Source organism: Peromyscus californicus, unplaced genomic scaffold (assembly GCF_007827085.1).
Source record: "Peromyscus californicus insignis strain IS unplaced genomic scaffold, ASM782708v3 Scaffold_13__1_contigs__length_99412109, whole genome shotgun sequence".
Lineage (NCBI taxonomy): Eukaryota > Metazoa > Chordata > Mammalia > Rodentia > Cricetidae > Peromyscus > Peromyscus californicus.
Window position 1 is genome coordinate 70,076,288 of NW_026294424.1, and position 23,777 is coordinate 70,100,064.

Consider the following 23,777-nt stretch of genomic DNA (forward strand, 5'->3'; position numbering starts at 1 on the left):
AGATCATAAGCTCCTTGAGAAGAAGAAATTCATCCTCCTGAGAAACAAATGTAATGAATGCTTCACCTTAGCAGGTGCCTGATATATTTTCATTTGAGTGGAGGCATAAATAGAATTAAAGTGGGCCCATCTAAATGTCCATCTTAAAAATAATTCAGGCCTAGGAATTTGTGCAAACTCTTGGACGCAAAGGCTTGAGTACATTGCAGGAGGGCAAAGGGAAGAGAGAGGAGACCTGTTGGAAGTGTTAGGAGTAAACACGGATGCCTTTTTTCTGGGCAGTGAAAGCGAAGTTCTTAATGGAAGATGATCCCAATCAATAGCGCCAGACAGCTGATTTATATAATGGCCTCAAGCTGAAATAGTGGTCTTTCTCTGCATAGTGCTGCTGTGAAAGGGGAAAGGCTGCCGACCCGGAGACTCCACAAGTAGATCTGTGGCCATCTGTCAGTGTTCATCAATATGTTCCCCCATCAGCGAGCCAGAGGAGAACTGCCAGAGAGCAGCTTGCAGCAGGCCGGATGCTGAAGATGCCAGAGGAGGGTTAACACTGGATTTGGGCTGCTGAGGTGGGGCTGCCACTGAGCAGGCACCCAGTGTCGGGAGCCTGGCCTTTTGCTCCGAGTGAGAAGGTAAAGAGAGTGGGAAGCCAGAGGCTTGCACACCCAAAGGAGACATCTAAGCGGCAGCAAGCAGCGGCAGCAGCGAGGATAGAGTGAGCTTGATCCCAAACACGAGCCAGGTGGAACCCGAGATGTCATCGCTGGTGAAGGAAGACTTGGAGAAAAAACTGTTCAAGCCGCTGGCGCAGAATCTCTGCGAGTTTATTGAGATCGAGTTCTCGGTCCAGGACAGGTATTACCTCTGTGTGTCAGGTCAGTAGCGCTGCTTTCTGGTATCATTTCAAAATGCAAAGAGCTCAAAGGTGAATGAATAAGGAGTATAGAGGAATTGTGTCTGTCTTCCTACCCGGCTCAGGAATGCGTAGATCTTCTTGACGGTTTAATTAGCCAGGTTAAGGAATGTATATTCTACAGACTTTTAAAAGCGCTAAGGTGAACGTTATATATATTAGACGGCATTAATGATTCAGAAGAGAAACTGGGTCTGTACTTTTCTTGGTTTGATCGGTTTTTTTTTCCCTCCAATCTTTTATCTAATTTGCTTCATAGCATACAATTTTGGTGTATGAAAAAGACTCAACTTTTAAAAATCCAATAGCACTCTGAGTATGATTAAATGCATCGTAGAACCAAGTTATACAGCCATTCCCAATGCCTTTCTGTCTGGAACAGATACAAAACCTTAGACTTGTCCTCCTAGGGCCTATTGAGACTTTCTGGTGGTTAATTTTGAAGAAAGAAATTCTCTTTAAAAGCATTCTCTTACAGAAAAATATTACCAATACTTTGATAGTAGAAATTAGTTTATGAAGATAGAACTTTACAGATGAGGGAACAAGCCCTAATGTAGAGATCTGAAGTATAAAGTTTTTAGTAAAATAAGAATTTCCTTCCTGTTTTTAAAGTACAAGAAAATTGTCTGTGAACTGGCTTTTGCATTAATTATGATTTTCCAAACCTTTTATGAATTTAAATAGAAATGTTTGTGTCGTTATTGAATTGGGTACGCAGCTCTCCCTTTTCCCGGCCCAAGCCTCTCGGTTCCCTTCAGGGGATTAGGAGAAAAGAGATCAGAAAGTCTAGTGTTGGCTGCAGATGTTCCTTGTGAAAGGCAAACACCCATTTTCATATAGCTCATTATCTCTGTCCTCCTGAAAACTGGTTTAGAAGAGCATTCTAAACATGCCAGGAGGAAGCCAAGCATCTTTGGGGAAAGTTCTAAGAGTTCTTTAAAAGGTTATAATTTCTAATAAGTATAGAAGTATTTATCCAACCATAAGCATGGTAATACTTATCTAATGCCTAAGTTTATTATACTACACATATGAAGTATGGGGATTTGGCATGTCAACAAATGTAAGAGACTTAATTGGCTCATAAAATAAATTATGTAAAAAGGTATATTAAAATTACTTAACAGACCACATTGCATTCTCATCACCCAATCCCCGAATCAAAAGGTATTTTTACCCACTATGCTAAAGAGGATGCCCATTCTAATAAAAAATATAATAATTTTTACCTGTTATGATGCCTGCTTTATATAAGTAGCTTCTCGTTAGGTAGTATTGGCAGTATTTTAAAATAAAAAGTTTTAAAAATAAAATAGCCATGGTAAGTTATGAATCTAATTTACCAAACATATCTTAGTGAGTCCCTTCAATAATTACATAATTAACTAAACTTGTTTTATATATATCCTACAGTTAAGCATTTGGAAAATATTCAGTGACTCTGATGTGTGCTAAGGAAGTCAAGCTCTTCTCTAGATGAGGAAGACATGATTTCATGATATTCCACATAAAGTTGACACATTAAGCCTTCTTAGTTTCTCACTTTCATAGCTAGACTTCATGTCCATCAGCCTGGGAGCACTTTCCCAAAATGTAACACTTTATTTTAAATGACCATTACAAAAACATTTCAACCAAACAGCAGTTTGAATGATTCTTGACAGTCCGAAGAGTGGGACCATGCTTTACCTGGAAAATATCTATTGACATGAATCGAGTCACTGGACACTTGTTGAAGCAGATGATTCCATACTTGAAGCACTGTCAATCTTCAGGGAGTAGAGGTCACATGATTGCCTCTTCATCCTCTTTAATCCAATGGTTCCTATTTATGAGATCCATTGGTCCAGAGTAGTCATATTCCATCATGCATTTTTCTGATTAAAGAAATTAAGATATTTAACCATGGTTGAACTTCCTTCTTATCTGAGTAGGGTCCAACCTTTGCAGTGGTCTCAAAACAAGAACTGTTTTCTATTAAATCTTGATGATTCTATGGCTGATATCAAAATAAGACACCATAAACTCAATGGCCCTCTCAGTAGGTAGCTGCAAAGTACATTGGGCATTCCCTGGGACCTACATCCTTTGCATCTCAGACTCTGCATGGTGATTTCTCCCTGGGACTAGTTTATCCCACCATAAAACACCACTGTTCCTGGCAGTTAAAAGCAGTATCTTCCAGTGTAGGGAGGAGCTCTGTTTCCTGCAGATGTGAGGGGAAAAAAGTCATGTGTGTAATGAGAAGAGTTTGATAGCCTGTGTTGTAGCATTAGCCAAATCTGAATGGGAAGTAAAAGGATGTGGTGGGACAGACCTGGAAATTCTTGACATGAAATCTTATTGTTAAGTCTGGCCCTGATTTGTTGCCTATCAGCCGTGAAACTGGAGATAAGATAATGATCTTTTATGACCTTATTGCTGACATCTCTAAAATAGAAATAAAAATAGGATAGTTACACATATGGAATCATAGTGGCTGTGAGAGCACACTGTCCAAGACCTATGCAAATCTCGAGCTACATAAAGTCCCACCATGGAGTGGGGAGGTGGCTAGGAACCCCTTCTCTAGCTAGGGAGCTATTGGCAAATGATGGCTGCTGGAAGAGGGAGAGTCAGCTCTCTTTAAGGGTATGGCCCTTGGTGGGTTGACCATGCTCCAGAGGATGGCCACATACCTAAGAGCGTATGGGCACCACAAATTAGCCTCCTTAATTAACGATTAATTAATCATTTAAAAAAGGGTGGAAGGACACAAAGTTGAGTGGGTAGGTAAGGTAAGGGGTGAATCTTGGAAGGGTTGGGAGGGAGTAAATATGATCAAAATACATTGCATGATAGTCTCAAAGAATTAATAAAAATTGTAAACACCTATCAGGTGCTCCCCTACTATTCTCCCTCCTGAATTTTTATTAAAGGTAGTTTATTTTTTAAGCAAGTGAAAGTATGGCCTTAAAAGAAGCAGCTTTAAGTTTTAAAATATGTAGAAAGATATTTAATGTCAACATATACACTGGATAGTGTATATATATATATGCTGTAATATATATGTAAATACATATGTATAGTAAAAATAAAATATATTATAAAGACTTGATATACTCTGTTACCTTTTAAATTATGCATATACTCATGTATAGATTATTTTAAGTGTTCTTATATTTTTAGGAAAACATTTTTCAATCATGGGTATTTTCTTTAATAAAAACCACTTTATTGTAATGAACTCCCAAATGAAGACAGCATGCAGCTAGATTAAGGCACCCACTCAAACAAATACTTGGCTAGTCCCAACTCCGCATTTTTTTATATTTCTTTTTCAATTAAGAAATTTTTTTCCACACAACATATTTTGATCATGTTTTCCCCTACCCCAACTCCTCCCAGATCCTCTCCACCTCCCTACCACTCAGCTTTATATTCTCTTTCCTCACATTCTCTCCCTCACTCCTTTCCCCACCCCTCCCTTCTCTCCCTCCTTAAAAAAAAATAAGAGGGCTGGAGAGATGGCTCAGCCGTTAAAGGCTAGGCTCACAACCAAAAAAAAAAAAAGAAACAAAAAAGAAAATTGAAACAAATAGGCAAGAGACCAATAAGACAAAAAATAGCAACAAAATTGGAGGTGGGAGTCCGCAAAAAATACCACTGAGTTCATTTTGGGCTGGCCAACTACTCCTGGGCCTGCCTGGACCGTGGTTGATACACCCAGTGAGACTCCACTGGAGAAAACGGATTTTCCTTTTGCCAGCAGGCATCAATTGCAGGTAACTTCTTGGTTGGTGGTGGGACCCCTTGTCTGATTCCCCTCTCAATGCTGGGACCCCTTCTAGCTCGAACCCTGTGGGTCCTCTGCCTGCTGCCACAGTCTCTATGAACCTCTCTTCATTTCCGTGAACTTCAGTACAGCAGGAGTGGCCATTCTGAAGCCATGGAGCTTTCCTTAGGGTTTTACATTTTCACTGACAGTTACATTTTTATGAGCTTATCTGTCACAAAGAAAGAAAAAAAATGACAGAGTTGAAACTAGAAAAACATTTAGCTTCATACCCTCCTTCATGTCTCAGGTGTCTTTGGCCTGCATTGTGTCCTTCCTTGCAACCTAATATTACCCTTTCTCGGTCCCTTTTCTAAATGTTATACTGGGCCCATTTTACAGTTGTTTACTTAGATGTATAGAATGTATAATATTGTGAGGTCACCCAACCTCCAAGAGAATAAAACACCTGAATGTTCTCCCTGATGCTGATCCTAATGTATAATATAGACACTCCTAAGTACTAATCTGAAAATAAGTGATACTTGTCAGAGTTATGAGGACTGAGTATTTTTCTACTTACTAGATTTTGATGACACCCAGAACATTTTTCTTCATGATTCAAAGAAAAGAACAAATCAGTCACATCACTTATGAGTATTACATAAAATAATATGCAAAGGAAGCTGCTTGGAAGTACTTTTCAAGGTTTCATTTAGAACCCCTGGGTAAATTTGTGACTTCCCAGGATCTTATTCACAGAGAGAACAAATCTAAAGAATGTTTAAAAGTTTCAATTTCACTGAGTAGCTTTTGAACACTAAATTGAGAACAGTTCTGCTAATTGATGATTATTTGTGAGCATGAAAGTATGGGATACTATTTTGAAAAGTTTTTATATACATAAAACTGTTATCATGCCAACATAACGAGACTTGGGCCATAATATATCTAAGCTGCCATGTACACATCCTAAGCACAGAACAGAACACAGGCAGCATGTGTATTTGTTTTCACTCTGTAATATAGCTATGGACATACTTGATTCTGCAACAGTATAGAAATTTGTGGCCCCAAAGAGAGCACACTTGCAGAAATTATACTTGGAATGCCCTTTCATTATATTGTTTAAAAGGGGGGATTAATACAGAGTTGATTTATAAAACAAGTGTATATCTTACTAAAATTGCATACAGCACAAAAGTTATCACATAACTGTTACAATCAAAATTCTGATATGTGAAATGTTGTCTACCAAAGTAGATCTCTCTCTCTCTCTCTCTCTCTCTCTCTCTCTCTCTCTCTCTCTCTCTCTCTCTTCCTCCCTCCCTCCCTCCCTCCCTCTCTTCCCCTCTCTTTCACACACACACACACACATACATACATACATACGCACGCACGCACGCACGCACACAGTTATAACTGTGTACACACAAGTACCAAAACACACACTAAACAAATAAATAAAATCAACAATACACACTATATCCTCATCAATTAGTTACCTGAGACAGATTTTCCCAGTGGTTAATTTAACACTTGGAGATATAAAGTATATATATAGATATACACAAAATGATCTGCCAATCCAAGCCACACCGTTTGTAGCATGCACAGAGACTTTGAAGTTTTGAAGAAGGAAAACTGCTTAATCATTTTCATTATTAGGATGAAGCTTTGTAGATTAGATGAAAGGGAGAGCTGTGAGGTATGCCTACTCAGAGTCAGGCATGAGCTCATTTAATGCCATTTCTGTGAATTATTTCCTGTCGTCTTCATGCAGATGAGATGTTTTACAGATGAGGAAACAATGATCATGAGAAGTTAAGTAATTAGCCTAAGGTTACAGATAATCATTCCAATTCTAAACCCAACTTCTTTCCACTTCACCACACTTCTAAACCGAGAAGAATAACTGCACCTCTTAGCATGTGAGTGCAGAAACTTCAAGAGCTTCCTATGTGTTCACTCATTCGTCACTTCTTAGGGACAATAAGGTCAAATTACGGTTGCTCAAGATCACCCACCAGTAGATGGCAAACGGAGAATTGAAAGCCAGGTCCATTCGTGCTTACTTTTATACCATGTGACTTTCAGTAGGTATGCTGAGAATATTCTAGAAAGGAGCTGATTAAACAAACCTGTGTAAATCCCACTGGATAGCTAATTTTGTTTCTTTGACACTTCCGTTTCTACAAAATCAGTTTCTTTCTCTTCCACATGTCTTGTATTTCTATAAGTTCACCAATAACATAAGCCCTAACTTGCTTAAAGCCAATCATTTTTTCTATTCTAAAGGCTCACAGTGTGGCCTGAAATGGATCTTATAAAGATATTTCTAGAAAAATATTATTTGAAAATATGATATGGTGAAATCAGCCGTAGCCATCTCAACAACCACAAGGCATTAGCAATAGAGTGTGACATTTCACTGAGGCTTTTAAAAGTATTTCATGATAACTTCTTCCATTATTTAATTTAAATGATGAAAACCATTACATAACATCAGATTATAAAACAAAAGAACCATCTATTTATTTAATGCATTTCTGGGAGGCTTAATTGTGAGTTTCACGTTTCCTCGATCCTGACTAATTATTTTAAATCAATGACTGGTCCTCTTTCCATTAACCTCCTAAATACTGGTAGCTCTTTTAAAGGTGACGGAAAAATACCTTAATGACAAAGCTTGCTTTAAAATTAAAATAGTGATAATTACAAAGATTGGAACTCTGAAAATATGTACTGAAATATAAAACCTGGAAAAATTAGAATAAAATCTTAAATCCAGAACAGGCTATTTCTACAGTTCCCCAGAACTGTAGATATCGCCCCAAACCATAGATATCACCCCTAAACCATAGTTATAAACCATGTCCATAGATGTCACCCCAAACCATAGATATCACCCCTAAACCATAGTTTCAAACCAGGTCCATAGATATCATCCCTAAACCATAGATATCATCCCCAAACCATAATAACAAACCTGATCCTCTAAGAGAAAACAACTCTAACATTTACACTTTGTAAAACGCAGTTGGGTTCTTAAGACGATGTGACAAGTTTCCATTTTCCAGCTGCATTAATGTGGAGACAGCCACTTAATTCCAGCTGGCAGCAAAGCTCAAGTGTGGAAATTAGGGGTTGGGTCAACTCCAGCCTCAGCAGACTCCTTTGGCTCGTGGCTAAAGAGAACTATTGGAAAGTTCTTAGCACTAAGCAGGCTGTTTTGTCAAAAGAAGGAGGCTGTTCTCCTTCTGCACTACATCGTCTTGGAAAAGCTTAACTTTCAGACACATCCTTATGTTTTCTGAGTCTGGTATTAAGCTAATGACCATGATTGTAAGAAAATTTGATGACTGGTAGGGATTATCTTCTTAACATCTTTTCTCCTTTCCCTGTCTCCAACCCATCCTTTATGGAACTTCCCAAAAGAGTGTTTTAATGTTTGCATAGCTGCTCAAAAGTGCTGAGGATAAGTGACTGTTGAGTGCTCGGTCCTAAACAGGACATGGGTACACCTCTTTCAAGGGTCAGGGGATAGCAGGAAGGACAGGAGGAAAGATTCAAAGAGCCAGAGGATGAGGAGGTATACTATGAAATACAGTCTTCTGAATGTTGCATGACTGTTGCATTCATGAGCCTGCCACAGCTGTGGCTACCTGTACAACACACACACACACACACACACACACACACACACACACACACACACACACACAGAAAGTAGGAGGGAGGACTAGTCAGGGAGAGAAAGTCGGTAGGAGTGGAAGGGGGATAAGACAGGTGATGGGGATGAATACAATAACATACATTGTACGTGTATATGAAACTAACAAAAATAAAATAATAGCCGGGTGGCGGCGGCGCACACCTTTAATCCCAGCACTCAGGAGGCAGAGGCAGGTGGATCTCTGCGGGTTCGAGGCCAGCCTGGGCTTCAGAGTGAGTTCCAGGAAAAGCTCCAAAGCTACACAGAGAAACCCTGTCTCAGAAAACCAAAAAACATAAAATAAATATGCAGAATGTAAGATGATATCATGAGGTAAATATATTTAATTAATACATTACCTAACTGCATTTATTGTATATGTGATTAATACAAATTATGTTTGCTATCTCAGCACTAAGAAGGTGGAGGCAGGCAGATTCCCGGGGCTCCTGGCCAGGCAGCCTCACCCACTCAGTGAGAACGGCCAGTGAGAAACCTTGTCTCAAAAAGGGAGGCTGAGCAGGACTGATACCCAAGGGTGTGTGTGTGTGTGTGTGTGTGTGTGTGTGTGTGTGTGTGTGTGTGAACTCTGAATAAGTCTAAAGAATGAATATCTTCACTTGATTAAAAAAGAAAATGTTCTAAAATTTAAATCGTGGCCTCTCCATCTATTTAAAGCTTTTCAGTGACACCCCCATGTGTACAGAGTTTTCAGAATAATGTCTGAACCTATTCCAGGCCTTTCAGGAACTAGCTCCTCCTTCACCTTCTTCCTACTGCCTGTCCACCTTCTTCTTGCTTCATGCCAACAAGGCCAAAGACTTGCCAAGACTCAGAAGTGCCGGGTGTTCGGGGCCTTTGCACCCGTGCATTGCTAAAATTGCCTTTATCCCTTTCTTCGTTCCAGTAAGTTCTGTTGCCTGTGACAACTCAGATTCCCCCCTCTCTGAGCCTTTCCTCCCGCACTCAGATAGTCGGGGCGGCCGGCCGTGCCCCTCCTCCATTGTGCTGGCCACGCCCCTCTTCTACGCCCTGGTCCCACAGAGCCTCCTTCACTGCAGTGTTCGCAGCACTCTTCGCATATTTTCCTCGGAAGCCTCCTTTCTCTGCAGGCGCAGTGAGAGCAGGAAGGGTGCCTTATGGGAATTCATTATTTTTTTCAATTCCTAGCACTGTGCTTGATTCACAAGGGACATTTAAATATTTATCGGCTTAATGAAGTGGATGAGTGATTTCCACAGTCGATCAGCAGGCTTTCATAACTCGTAGACTATGCCGTGGGATTTGCTCCCTGAAAATCATACTTTTGTACGATGCCCAATTACCTCTCCAAATCTCTTTACCCCTGTTGTCTCTCCGCCCCTCGAAGGCTGGTGAGACAGCAGGCTGGGGCAGTAACAGTCCTGATGGTGGACCTTCTAACTAGATAGACACAACTGCCTCCTGGTGGAAGCTGTTACACCTTCAGCGCCTCCTCTTCGGCCCACCAGCACACTCCTTGTCCTCTTCTCTTTCCATCTTCCTAGGCTAACATCTAGGCCCATGTGCATGGGTCTCCTTTGGGGCTAGAGAAATATAGCTGTGCAGAAACAGGCCAACTTCTCACAATGTCAAGAAGATCCCAGAGTCTCAGCGTCATTGGCCCCAAGTTAAGACCTGTAATTGATGTCTTCTCCAGACATGCGCCTCAGTCACCTCCTCTGTCCCCAAATATGTCATCCCTTCTCTTCAAAATTCCTAGAATGTGTGGTTTGCATCATACCCTTTAGCCTCTCTTCCTACTAGCTAGAATCCTACCTGGCCCAGGGGCCAGCACACAGTGTACATGCAATCCGTGTTAGTGCATGGCGTCTTCTGCAAGCCACCTTCTCCAGTCACCATAAAGAAACAGCCTTCAGGACAGGAGTCAACAATCTTCCTCCGGTTCAGATTCAGACCCATGGCCCTCTGTCTCACCTCAGGGAATTCACAGGATTAGCCTCAAACTCTGAGCTATTCTCATTATCTGACTTCTGTGGCGTCATGCCATTGGGTCTGTCTCTTCCTCTCTCCTCCAGCCTCTTAGCGATCATCTTTTCTCTCCACTCTCTCACTTCTTTCCTCTGAAAATGTTCCCTTGAGTCTCCCCTGGAAAACCATTCCGCAGACACAAGTCAAAACTCACTCCAAGACTGGGAAACTTCCATCTCAATCCCTCCTGAGGTAACTTGCAGACACTGCACGTGTACATCTAGTGCATCCCACCGTCTGGCCCACATCCCATCCCTTTCCATTTGGACTCACTACCATGGTTTGCTTTCCACGGTGTAGCATCCTAATCCAGTGTCATCAAAGCCTCCTCTTAAACTTCTGTTTACCACCCACACACCATTCTGAGCCTACTGCTAGCCTTTAGCAAACTAAATAAAACCCTTCAACCGTGAGTGTCTACTGGCCACTCTCCTGAGTCATTTGTGTACTTCAGCTTTTCCGTGTGAGTCTGTTTTCCTCTCGTGTCCCCTTTCTAACACCGGTGAGTGACCTTTATTCTCTGGAGACGAATTACCTCTGGTAAACCACACTGCAGTGGTGTCAGGATTTGACTCCAGGACTCTGCACAGCAGAGCCCCCTGAGAGCATTGTCTCCCCCAAGGCCCTTCAGCTCCACTTTCTTCTCTAATGAGTCCTGTGCATTGTGCTGTCAGAGAAATTCCTGCACAGGACACCATGTTATTAAATCCTGGCCCACAAAGGGAAGGGGGACTGTTGGCTAGGTGTCACTGTAGGCGCTTGCACGGAACACCTGATCCAATGCCCTCATGTTGGACTCATCAACTGGTTCAGACTCCCTTCTCTAGGAGGCAGTTAACTGACATCACGGTCACTTCTGGATTCCCCAGATTTGGATTCTCCAGAGGATGAATGCTAAACATCACAGCTCCAGAGTGGTTCCTGCTTCTTTTGAAGTCTAAAGTCATGCAACACATTTTAACAGCTTTCCAAACCTAGCTAATCTTATTGTCCATCGTGTGTTAATACCAACCACTCTACATAGTTTACTCTCTTCCCTTTACCTGGTAAAATTCAACTTCCGCTGTCAGCTTCCTCATACTGTCCTCTCCTAGGAGTGCCCACATGATGATCCTCTAATTCCCCACCAGATGGCCTGCTCATGTCACTCAGCTATGACGACGAGTATATTGTAATGTATTGCTTTATAGCTACATGGCTAGAAGGTCACATGTCTTAGTGTGTTTTGTGCTACTATAACAAACTACTGGTGACTTAGTAATTTATAAAGAACAGATTTATTTCTCAGAGTTCTAGGGGGAGATGAGTATTCCAAGGTTGAGGAGCTCACATCTGGTGAGAGCCTTGTTGCATCATCTGTAGTGGAAGTCAGAGAAAGAGTGTGGGAGTGAGAACAAGAGAGGAGAAAAGAGAGGCCGATGTTAGACCGAGCATCCTTTCATTAGGAACATACTCGCACAAAAGCTACCCCACCCCCGCAATAGCACCATTGATCCACTCATGAGGGCTCTGACCTCATGACCTAATCTCTTAAAGGCCTGGCCTCTCAACATCGTCGCAATGCAGATGAAGTTTCCAGCACAAGAACTTGGGGGACACACTCAAATCACAGGAGCCTGCCAAAGGAAACCTCCCAGAACCCAAGGAATCTTTTCCCAAAACAAATTCCAGTCTCACTCAAGAAGACACAATCAGCTTACAATCTGCCAGGTGACATTAACCATCTGCAAAGAAAACTCCAGGCATCTTATCGCCTCCGCCACCTCCTTACAATAACCTAGTAGATATGACCCGTGGATAGTCCTGTCCTCCTACTGAAATCCTGAGCATCAGAGCAGAAACCAGGTTTCTTCCTTCTCTCCCTGTGCCACTTATAATCTATGCAGCCAATAGCAAACACTTGCTAAATACTGAGTAATTTTTGAATCATTGATAATTTTAATAGAACAACTCAGTATTCCAAAGAGACCAGAGACAAATGATTTCAGGGCCAGGAAATTATTGTTCTCGTTTTGTTCACATTAAGTATGGAAGGATTTCCCCCATGCCTCTCAATGTAGAATAATAACACCGTCTGTGCTGGTGGCACATTTTGAACACTAGAGTTGGAGAGACATGGGTGACAATCTCAAACGTTATCAAACAAGTCACTGGAAGATGTGTCACAGGCACGTCTGCATTCAACTTTTCATAGCAGATTTAGAAGAAGTGTCGCTCTTCAATACTGAATTGCTGTACGAACAGAGCTGTTTGCTATTTGTACCTTATTTTCTCATATGCTCATCAACTAAGATTCTGACTTGTTCTAGTGAACATTTTGTCCTCAACTGTCTGCTCATGCTCAGCCTTTTATTTTCTGCCTCACCACAAAGCCCAGAGTTCAAAGTGCACTGCTCAGTGTTCTGACGGACAACTGTCACAAAATAAAGTTAATGTCTTGAGCAAATTTGGAAGCATGTTGGCAAAAGTCCAGATTACACTGGGACTTATATTAGGAGTGTACTTATAATTTGGGTACAAGGTCATTAAATAAAAAGGAGATAAATAAATACTGCAATGTGACTTGGAGAATATGTAAAGTAAGAGTTTGTATAAACGAAGTCTTTTTTCTGCCCTACAGTGACCAAAACTGATGAAGTAAAAATCATCATGGTGAAGCACTACAGAGTAGGCCTAGATGAAAAGTACGAAGTAACAAAAAAGTGGTCTTTGAATGATCTTCAGATGATTGATGGAAAAGAAGCAGATACAGTAAGTGTTAGCATTCTATAAAGGTAGCACAGGATCGATACACTGGAGATCGTTCCGTTCGATGTCCTGCTTTATAGATTCTTGGCATGTCCGAAGTGTTAAGATGACATTATATTGTTCTTAAGTGGTATGGATTAATTTCCCGAGATGATCTACACTGACTTTTATGATTTGCTTTTATGAGTTGGAATCTGAATTTTGTCTATTAAATCTAAAAGCATCTTTCCTAAGCTCTTCTTGACAGTTTAAACACAATCTACCAGTCAGTCCTACAACTTTAAATGCAACTTTTTCCAACAGATGACATTTCCAAGGCCACCCTCTCAAACCCAGATTTTTCTGGTTAAGTTTTGGGAATTCAGTCCTTCTCTAGGCCATAAACATTTGATGTTGCCATTGACTCATTGACTGTTCTAGTCAAAGTGTCTGAACTTTGTCATTTTCTGAACCATTATGCATTCTGTTATTAGCTTTTAGGTCACCTAGAAATATCACTTTTAAAACTGAGTATATTTAAAACTGACAAGACTCTTGGTCAGAGAATTGGGATATGTCATTGTTTTGTGTCCTAAGTACTCAAATTTTCTGAAAATATGTTTTTACCTAAATGTTGAGGACTTAGAAACTGATTAAGCATATTATGGCATGTCTACAATTAGATTAGTTTGTACACAATACAAAATGTTAAACCTTAGATTTTACACATAAGTATACATATGCAAACAACTTTAATAATAATTCCCTAAGTGATAGTGGTACAAATTTTGAGCTATTTTCCTCATTATACTTTTTGGCACTTACCAAATTTTTATATTGCATTGACTCTTAATGAGAAATCTACAGCAGGTTTATCAATCCGTGGTTCAGAAATTAGCCATCCACATTCAGTTTTAGCCCATTTGTCTGCACTGCCTCGTTCTCAAATATTACTTATGTCAGAGTTATGTCTGCTGAGTTTGGCTGGTGTCTGGGAACATATACATGAAGCCTTCTTCCGTCTGAAGCATTTAACTGTGTTCTATTTCTTCCCTATTTTTCTTGGCCTCTAATTCCATTGCAAAATTGTTGATGATCTCCTTTTCAATTTGAAGATCATGGTCGTTGAGAGTGAACCAGGTAAAAATGGAAAGCTCACCCTTTCTGCTTCTCTCATTACTTAAGGATCTACCTGCCATACTAAATTGCTAGGAGAAACACTGTTTTATCCAAATAGTCATTCTGCTAAAGACTTCTCTTCCTGGCTCCTCTGGTAATTTCTACCTTTCTCTTGGGGTTGAATCCTCAGGAGTAAATACTTATTGTGATTTTTATCAATAGCAATGATACAGTGGTGATTTGTATCACTGGCAGCGATACAATGGTAAATAGAGCAATTTCAAGCCAGTTGTCACTTTTAAAATGGAAAGGACTGCAATTAAATTCAATTTGTAAAGCAGAAACAAAAATAATTTTGGATTTGGAGACTGACTAGTGTAACAAGAGATAGGCTACTGTACCAAAGGTGGGTTGGGCTGACTGAGGTCTCGGTTCTTGTCCTGGCTCTGCCAGTAACTACATGGGTCACCTAAATGTCACTTCTTCGAAAACTATTACTCCAATTTTATACAAAAGATTACTACAAATCCATGAATTACCTTATTAACTGTAGAATTTTAGTAGAGAAAAAGAGGAGAGTGGGGAAGAAGGAGAGAAGGAGGAACAGACGCTAGCTCAGCCTTCAATTATTAGGCTAAAGGAAAGTATCACTCTTTTCTAAGTATTTCAAAGACATGAAAGATTTCCCCCACATGATGAGGGGCAGGAACTGGGAGAGAAAACAACCTAGAGGCACAACCAGTGTGATTTCCTTTGGCTGAGATTCTCTGTAATCGTCCTTCAACTACCACAACAGTTGTTAGGTGTGACTCGCAGAGCGCTGCCTTTGAAATCATTGCACCGCTGTTCGTCATTCATTTTGTTCTGTAAATAGACTCTTACTATGTAGCTCAAGCTGTCCCGGGACTCATTATGCATCTCCTACTGCCCCCCCCCCCCAAGTGCTAAGAGTGTAGACATGTGCTGCTATGGTCAGCCTGTATATTACTTTTGTAAAGCACTGGTGTGAGTGTAGAAGGGTGCATGTATACAGGTATGTGTGTAAGTGTTCTTGCCCATGTGTACGTGAGGCTGGCAGTCACTTTCAGATATCTTCCTCAATTGCCCCTCCATTTTTTTTGTGTGTGTTTTTTTTGAGACAGGGTTTCTCTATATCCTGGAAGTCATTCTGTAGACCAGGCTGGCCTTGAACTCAGAGATCTGCCTGTTTCTGCCTCCCAAGTGCTGGGATTAAAGGTGTACGCCACCACTGTGTACGCAGGCTGTTCCCTGCTTTTCTTTGAGGCAAGGTCCCTCAACAAACCTGAGACTTGCTGTTTTTGTCTAGACTGGACAGTATAGTTAGTACCAACAATCTCTGGTTATTGAGCCTTTGGAATCCTCCTGTCTCTGCTTGCTTTCTCCTCCCTGGCACGAGTGTTACCAGTGCATGCCACCATGCCTAGCTTCTTACATGAGTGTTGCGGATTTGAACTCAGATACTCATGCTTGGACAGCAAGCACTTATCCAATGAACCACCTCTCTGGCCTCTAGTCTAGAGCTTGGTTTTGTTTTGTCTTTTAAATATTGATTGTATAAACTAAGGGAGTATTTTAATGTAAGTATCAAGGGCTTGGCAGATATGAAAAAGGGACCATCCATTTATTAAGCTGTATACTAGCAGCTTATATAACTGATCTCACAAACATGTCACAGCAACTCCATCTAAAATGATGGTCTAAAGCAGTGGTTCTCAACATGTGGGTAAAGACCCCTTTAGTAAAGACTCCCTCACAGGAGTCGCCTAAGACCATCAGAAAACATAGATATTTACATTATGATTCATAACAATAGCAAAATTACAGTTATGAAGTAGCAATGAAGATCATTTTATGGTTGAGGGTCACCACAGCATGAGGAACTGTATTAAGGGTTATAGTATTAGGAAGGTTAAGAACCACTGTTCTAAAGGGGAGGGCTGTTAAATCAGATAAATAATTTGCACATAGTTGTTAACAGGAACTTAAAGTATTCTTGTGTGGTTTGGACCTTGCCAGTTTCTTTGTTATTTAGGGCAATGCTTAACTCCATTCCTCCTTTCATAGATGCACTCACATCAGCCCAGCACACATCTGTTGAGAGCTTATTAGTTGCAATAGATAAATACTAGGAACGCAAAACAAATAATGTGAACTCTGCCCTCCAGGCTAGTTAGGAGCAGGGCAGAAAATGTATTTTGTGAATGGAAATGTGTTTTGGACACTACTACAAAGCATTGCCTTTCCTATTGATAGCAGCAAGGATTGTCATGATTTTAACACATAACAAAAAAAATCACTAGAAACAACAAGAGCTATGTCAGTATTGAATTTTTTTGTCCATATCTGTCAAACGACTTCATGGCTCTCACTATTTGCCAAAGCTTATTCCACATTGTTAACTTCAAAGTTATCAAGTTGGTAAACAGCACAGTGTCAAAGGGTGGTTAGTCATCCAGTGTGTCCCCATTTGCTTCCAAAGTAGTGTGAAGGACCGATTTATTTATTTTTATTTATTTTACATACCAACCACAGATCCCCTTCTCATCCCTCCTCTTGCTCCCCACCCCCCAATCTACCCCTTATCCCCTCTTCCAACAGAGTAAGTTCTCCCATGGGGGCGGACAGCTAAGCCTGGTACATTCAGTTGAGGCAGGACCCAGACCCTCCCTTCTTCATCAAGGGTGAGCAAGGCTTCCCACCACAGGTAATGGGATCCAGAAAGCCATCTCATGAACCAGGGATGGATCCTGATCCCACTGTCAGGGACTGCTCAAACAGAAGGGACCGATTTCTAAATCCACACAGGGAGAAACCTATGGCTCCCTCCAGAAGTCTACAAGAGGATTTGTTCTCTTCTTCCATCCTTACACATCCTCTAAAATGTACTGGAAAGACGTGATAACTACACATTATATGACATTTTATTTATACAACTGAAAAGACGTGGATGTTCCAAACATTCTTTGCTCCTGTTTGCTTTTTCTTTTCCTTTCATTGAAAATAGACTTTTTTTCCTCATATAATACATCCTGATTATGGTTTCCCCTCCCTCTACTCCTCCCAGCTCCTCCCCCTTATCTAGATTCACCCCCTTTCTTTCTCTCACTAGAAAACAAGCAGGCTTCTACGGGATAATAATAAAACAAAAACTAACACATCAAAATTGGCAAAACAAACAGAAGGAAAAGAGCCCAAGAGAAGGCACAAGAAACAGAGATTGATTCACTCGTTCGCACACTCAGGAATCCCATAAAAACACTAAACTGGAAGCCATAATATATACTCAAAGAATCTAAAAGGTAAAAAGACAAAATATAGATAAAAATAATAAGTTTTTTTTTTTTTTAAGGTAGAGCCCTGACACAATGTGAGACAGGGAACCTCCACAGATGCCTGGAGTTCATTTTCTCTTGGCTGTCTACCGCTGGGCATGCAGCCTACCCTTAAGAGCAGTTTGATTCCCCAGTGAGACTCCCTTGGGGAAGCCAATTTTCATTTGCAAGTGGTTATCAATTGGGGATTCTCCTAGGATCCCAACTGGTACGGACCCATACAGGATCTGTGCATGCTGCCTCTGTGAGTCTCTGTGAGTTCATGTGTGCTCCTATCATGTTGATTTAGAGGGCTTTGTTTTCTTGGTGTCCTCCATCCTCTCTGGTTCTCACACTTCTTCCACCTCCTCTTCCTCAGGGTTCCCTGAGCCCTGGGAGGAAAGATTTAATGGAGACATCCCGTTTAGAGCTGAACAAGGCACTGATCTACGATATAGCAGGATGTCATTAGAAGTAATTTTATTACTAGGTTTGGGGTTTTTTGTTTTGGGGGGGGGGTTGTTTGTTTGTTTGTTTACAGTAGTATTTGGTTTTACCCTTGGCTATCTACTCTCAGGTTCTTGATCACAATGTCAGTGTCTGGTATGGGTTCCATCTTGTGGAGGGAGACTTAGGTCAAATCAGATATTGGTTGATGACGCCCACAGACTTTGTGCCACCCTTGTACTAGCATATCTTGCAGGCAGGACATCATTGTAGGTCAAAGGGTGTGGCTGGGTAGGTGTTAACATGTCTCCTCTGGTAGCACGCAGAGTATCTTCCTGTAACAAAGACCCTAGAAGGTAGCGGCAAAGGCTCTATGTAGACTCCCCTCTTCTCTACGTTCAATGAGTTGTGTAAGCATTGTCTTCAGCAATTGGGGCCATGAAATCAGTTTGTGGAAAGCAACCTATACCTAGTCTTGGTGATAGCCCGGTTGTTTGAGGATTTCTATGGGACCTCTTTGGCCAACAACTCAATTATATGTAATCCAATCATTGAACTAGAAGCTTCATTTGGTGACAAGAGATGGCCAGTTGCAGTTCCATCTCCCCATTATTTGGTGACTTTGTTTAGATCACCTTCATATATGTATATATTTTAGGAAGCTTCTACTGTAGTGGGTTTCCATGTGACCCCCCCAAATGACCCTTAATTTTAGCTATCTCTCCTTGTATTCCCTCCCTCGTCCCCTCTTCCCTCTCTGTCTCCACTAGATCCTCTCATTCCAGTCTCTGCCCCACCCCGTCCATAACTATCTATTCTATTTCCTTTTCCTGTGGAGATCTATCAGTCTCCCTTCAACCCCCCAGTCTCTTACTCATTACCCAGCCTCTGTGGTTCTACAGATTGTAGCTTGAGTATCATTGGCTTAACAGCTAGCATCCACATCTAAGTGAATATATACCATTTTTTGTCATTCTGGGTCTGCATTAACTCACTCAGGATTCATTTTTTTTCTAGTTCCATCCATATCCCTGCAAATTTTATGATTTAAGTTTTTAATGACTGAGTAATACTCCATTATGTAAATGTACATAATTTTCTTTATTCATTCTTCTGCTGAGGGACATCTAGGTTGTTTCTAGTTTCTGAATATCAATAGAGCAGCAATGAACATAGTTGAGCAAGTGTGTCTGTGGTAGGACAAAATGTCATTTGGGTGAACATCCAAGAGTGGTATTGCTGGATATTGGGGTACGTCCATGCCCATCACCCTGAGAATTCACCACACCAGTTTCCATAGGAGTGGTACAAGTTTGCACCCCTACCAGCAATGAAGGAATGTTCCCCTTGCTCCACTTTCTTGCCAGCATGAGCTGTCACTTGTTTTATTGATCTTAGCCATTCTGACAGCTGTAAGATGAAATCTTAAAGTAGTTTTGATTTGCATTTCCCATGTGAGTAAGGATATTGAACATTTCTTTGAGTGTTTCTCATTTTGAGTTTCCTCTTTTTAGAATTCTTTGTTTAGATCTGTACCACATTTTTTAATTGTTTGTTTTGGGTTGTTTGTTTTCTTCATATCTAGTATTTTTAATTCTTTATATATTTTAGATATTAACCCTCTATCTAATAGAGGAGTCAGTAAAAATCTTTTCCCATTCTATAGGCTGTCACTTTGTCTAACTGACAGGGTCTTTTGACTTGTAGAAGCTTCTTGGTTTCATGAGGCCCCGTTAATTAATTGTTGATCTTAGTACCTGTGCTAATGGTGTTGTGTTCAGAAAGTTGTCTCCTGTGCCAATAAGTTCAAGGCTATTCCCCACTTTCTTTTTTATCAAGTTCAATGTTGAGGTCTTTGATCCATTTGGAGTTGAGTTTTGTGCAAGGTAGTAAGTATAGGTCTATTTGGAGTCTTCTACATGTAGCCATCCAGTTTGACCAGCACAATTTACTGAAGGTGCTGTCTTTTTTTCTGATGTGTATTTCTGACTTCTTTATAAAAAATAAGATGTAAATGGGTGTGTTAGCTCCAGCATTTTTCTGTTTAGTTTTTGTCTAGATGATCTGTCTATTGGCAAGAGTAGGGTATTGAAGTTTTCCACTATCAGTACGTGATTTAAGCTGCCATTGTGTTTCTTTTATGAACTTGGGTGCCCTTGTGTTTGAGGCATAGACGTTAAGGATTCCAGTGCCCTCTTAATGGATTTTTCCTTTGATGAGTATGTAGTGTCCTTTCCTATCTCTTCTGATTAGTTTTGGTTTGAAGTGTATTTTGTCAGATATTAAAATGGTGACACCAGCTTGCTTCTTAGGTTCATTTGTTTGGGATATCTTTTTCCATCCTTTTACCCTGAGGTGGGGTCTCTCCTTGCTGTTAAAAATGTGTTTCTTAGATGCAGCAGCAGGAGAGATCCTATTTTTTCATCCATTCTATTAATCTGTGTCTTTTTATTGGAAAATTGAGACCATTAATATTGAGAGATATCAAGGAGCAGTGCTTGTTGATTCCTATTATTTCAGTTTTGGGGTGTAAGTGTGTGTTTCTCCTCTTTTTATTTTCTTGTCTGGGATTATTTATTCCTTGTGTTTTCTTGGGTATAGTTAACTACTTTAGTTTAGAGTTTTCCTTCTAGCACCTTCTATAAGGACAGATTTGTAGATATTGCTTAAATTTGGTTTTATCCTGGAATGTCTTATTTTCTCCATCTACTGTGATTGACAGATTTGCTGGGTATAGTAGTCTGGGCTGGCACCTGTGATTTCTTAGAGTCTGTAGAACATCTGTCCAAGTCCTCTATTGAGGAGTCAAGTGTAATTCTAATAGGTTTACATTTATATGTTACTTGGTCTTTTTTCCTTGCAGCATTTAATAGTCTATTTGCTTTATATGTTTAGTGTTTTGATTATTACGTGCTGAGGGGAATTTCTTTTCTGGCCTAGTCTGTTTGGTGTTCTGTATGCTTCTTGTACCTTGATAGGCATCTCCTTCTTTAGGTTAGGGAAATTTCATCTATGATTTTTTTAAAATATTTTTTGTGCCTTTGACCTGTGTTTCTTGGATGTTTCCTGGATGTTCTGTGTCAGGAGGTTTTTAGATTTAACATTTTATTTGACTGGGGTGTCTACTTCTATCATATCTTCAAAGCCTGAGATTCTCTTGCCCATCTCTTTTTTTTTTGTTTTTTTTTTTTTTTTTTGGTTTTTCGAGACAGGGTTTCTCTGTGTAGCTTTGCGCCTCTCCTGGAACTCACTTGGTAGCCCAGGCTGGCCTCGAACTCACAGAGATCCGCCTGGCTCTGCCTCCCGAGTGCTGGGATTAAAGGCGTGTGCCACCACCGCCCGGCTTGCCCATCTCTTATATTCTTACACTGATGAGGCTTGCCTCTGAGGTTCCTGTTTGGGTTCTTAGGTTTCAGTTCCAGATTTCTCTCAGTTTGGGTTTTCTTTATTGATTCTAGTTTTACTTCCGGGTCTGGAATCGTTTTTGTTCATTTCCTTCCACTATTTGTGTGTTCATAGATTTCATTAAGGAATTTATTAATTTTCTCTTTAAGGACTTCTATCATGTCTATAAAGGCTAGTTTTGGGTAATTTTCTCATGCTTCAGCTCTGTTGCAGTACTTTGGGCCTACTGTGGTAGGGTTGCTGGGCTCCAATGGAGACATATTGTCCTGGCTATTATCTATTGTGTTTTTATGCTGGCATCTAGGCATCTGAGTTTGGGGAGATTGTAATTCTAGTTGCTGGAATCTGGAATTGTCTTTGTTGGGTGGGTGCTTTGTTCCTTGGTTTCTGTTGCCCTCTCTGGTTCTCAGTGGAGTGTGGTGGCTGTGTGTTGCCTGGTAGGAAGTTATTCTGGGATCTGATAGGTGTGGTCATTGGGGTTTCCAGGTAAATGTGTTCCTAGGTATTGGGAGTTGACACTTAGGAAAGGGGATGGACTAGAGAGGGTTGAGGGGTGTCCACAGGAGGGAGGAAAGCAAGTTGTTCTGTAGGAAGCATGTAGGTCCTTATTCTCACAGATAAGCACTAGGGGAACCAAGAATATTAAACATGCAGGCTTCTCTCTTCAAAGGGAGAAATGTATGACCTGTTTTCTACCTGGTTAAAAGTCTGATGACTTTTGCGCTGTGTGGCCCAAGACCACACCAGATCATCCCCCAGACCCTTACCTTGAGCTCGGTTTCTCAGTCAGTCTGTAGGACCTGTCTTTATGAAAGATATCACTTATACTTTACAGTTTCAATGTAATCACATCTCAAGCTTTGATGTACATCAAAGTGGGGTGGAGTTAATTATCACTCGAAAGTTTTTACCAAATAGTGCTGTGTTTAAATATGCCTAAAATAAACTACTCGATGTCACTCTCAATGTTTGAACCAACACTGGCTACCGAATCGGGTTGAACCGAACTGCCTTCATGTCTCTGGGATGGTCATCCACACTGTTCCCCCAGGTTCTGCTTAGTCCCCTGGGAATGGAGGCCGAGAGTGAAGAGAGGCCACTACAGCCAGTTTGTCACAGAGCTGGAGAGGAGACTAGAAGAGTGGATATGGAGGAGAGAAGGGAAAGTGAATATTTGAAGCTTGCCTACTGTCTTTGCTGGCCTACTTGCTCCTCTGGCAGACTTGGCTGGCAGGTTCCCAGAGAAAGCCTGCTGGCGTTGTGGGCTGGGATAACAGGGGAGTGAGGAAGAGGATTGGAGGGGAAGGTCTGGGTGACCTTCTAGAGATGGGGGTGGAAAAGTGGGGGAGGCCAAAGCAGGTGGTCTTCTGCAAAGATGGTATGAGACTGGGAAATTGGATTTGGAGGAGAGAGGAGAGTGGTGGAGATCTGTACTTAGCTACCTGCTTCCCTGGCCAGAGTGGCCTGCAGGTTCCCAGGGAATGCCTGCTGGAGTTGGGGGCTGGGGTGAATTAATGCGTGTGGGGAATGGTTAGAATGGAAGATTGTGTGGTCCACTAGAGAGGGGAGGAGGGGAGGGAGGGTGCAGCAGGTGGTCTGCTGAAGAGCTGGGGATGAGTCAGGTAGATTGGGTTCAGAAGAATGGAAGGAAAGGTGAAGATCTGCAGCTAGCCTGCCTGCTTCTCTGGCCAGAGTGGCCTGTGGGATTCCAGGGAATGCCTGCTAGAGTTGAGGGCTGGGATAAAGCAAAGATTGTGCTGTTGACTTTCAAGAAGTGATTCCATTTGGCTCTCCTAGCTTTGGAAAGCTGATCTGTAGATTTTAGAAATATATCTGATACTAATACTTTACAATCAATAGGCACAGCCAGCAGACCATGGGAATCCTGAAAACGACTTTGAATAGAAAGTAAACCAGGTCTCTCTCTCTCTCTCTCTCTCTCTCTCTCTCTCTCTCTCTCTCTCTCTCTCTTCTTTCTCTTCTAGGACAATCCGTTTTTTGACCTGCACTTCAAGAAAGTGTACAGCTTGGAGGCCTACAGCTGTGCCTCTAAGTACTCCTTCGCTCGAACAGTGAACAGGCTGAACCATGTGTATCTTAAGAAGGACTTACACCTCGTGAACTTTGATTCAACTTACATTAACGATGACTCCATTTGGTCCTCCAACAACAAGGACTGCCTGGTCCTCATGAGAATATGCTTTTATGCTTTCAATCTTGTGTGCTTGTCCCTGTGTCCCCTGCCACTTTGAAGATGTAGTCCTTCATCAATATCTGAAGAAAATGGCTCTCCAATTGAATACTGATAGTCAAAAGTTTGTTTTGCCTCTTCTTCAATGGCTGTTATTTATA

The 23,777-nt window shown here is 41.1% G+C and overlaps 1 protein-coding gene across 1 annotated transcript; it reads left to right on the forward strand.

Annotated features, from left to right (window-relative positions):
- Positions 1-310: 310 nt before the first annotated feature.
- On the forward strand, positions 311-23,777 carry Exoc1l (exocyst complex component 1 like). The gene is made up of 3 exons (XM_052735914.1): positions 311-875; positions 13,016-13,146; positions 23,411-23,777. The coding sequence occupies exons 1-3, from the start codon at positions 755-757 to the stop codon at positions 23,675-23,677; spliced, it is 519 nt and encodes a 172-aa protein (XP_052591874.1). The 5' UTR covers positions 311-754; the 3' UTR covers positions 23,678-23,777.

Coding starts and splice junctions, on each gene's coding strand:
- Exoc1l (XM_052735914.1), top strand. CDS start 755: ATGTCATCGCTGGTGAAGGAAGACTTGGAGAAAAAACTGTTCAAGCCG. Junction 876..13,015: donor GTATTACCTCTGTGTGTCAG/GTCAGTAGCGCT, acceptor TCTGCCCTACAG/TGACCAAAACTGATGAAGTA. Junction 13,147..23,410: donor ATGGAAAAGAAGCAGATACA/GTAAGTGTTAGC, acceptor TTTCTCTTCTAG/GACAATCCGTTTTTTGACCT.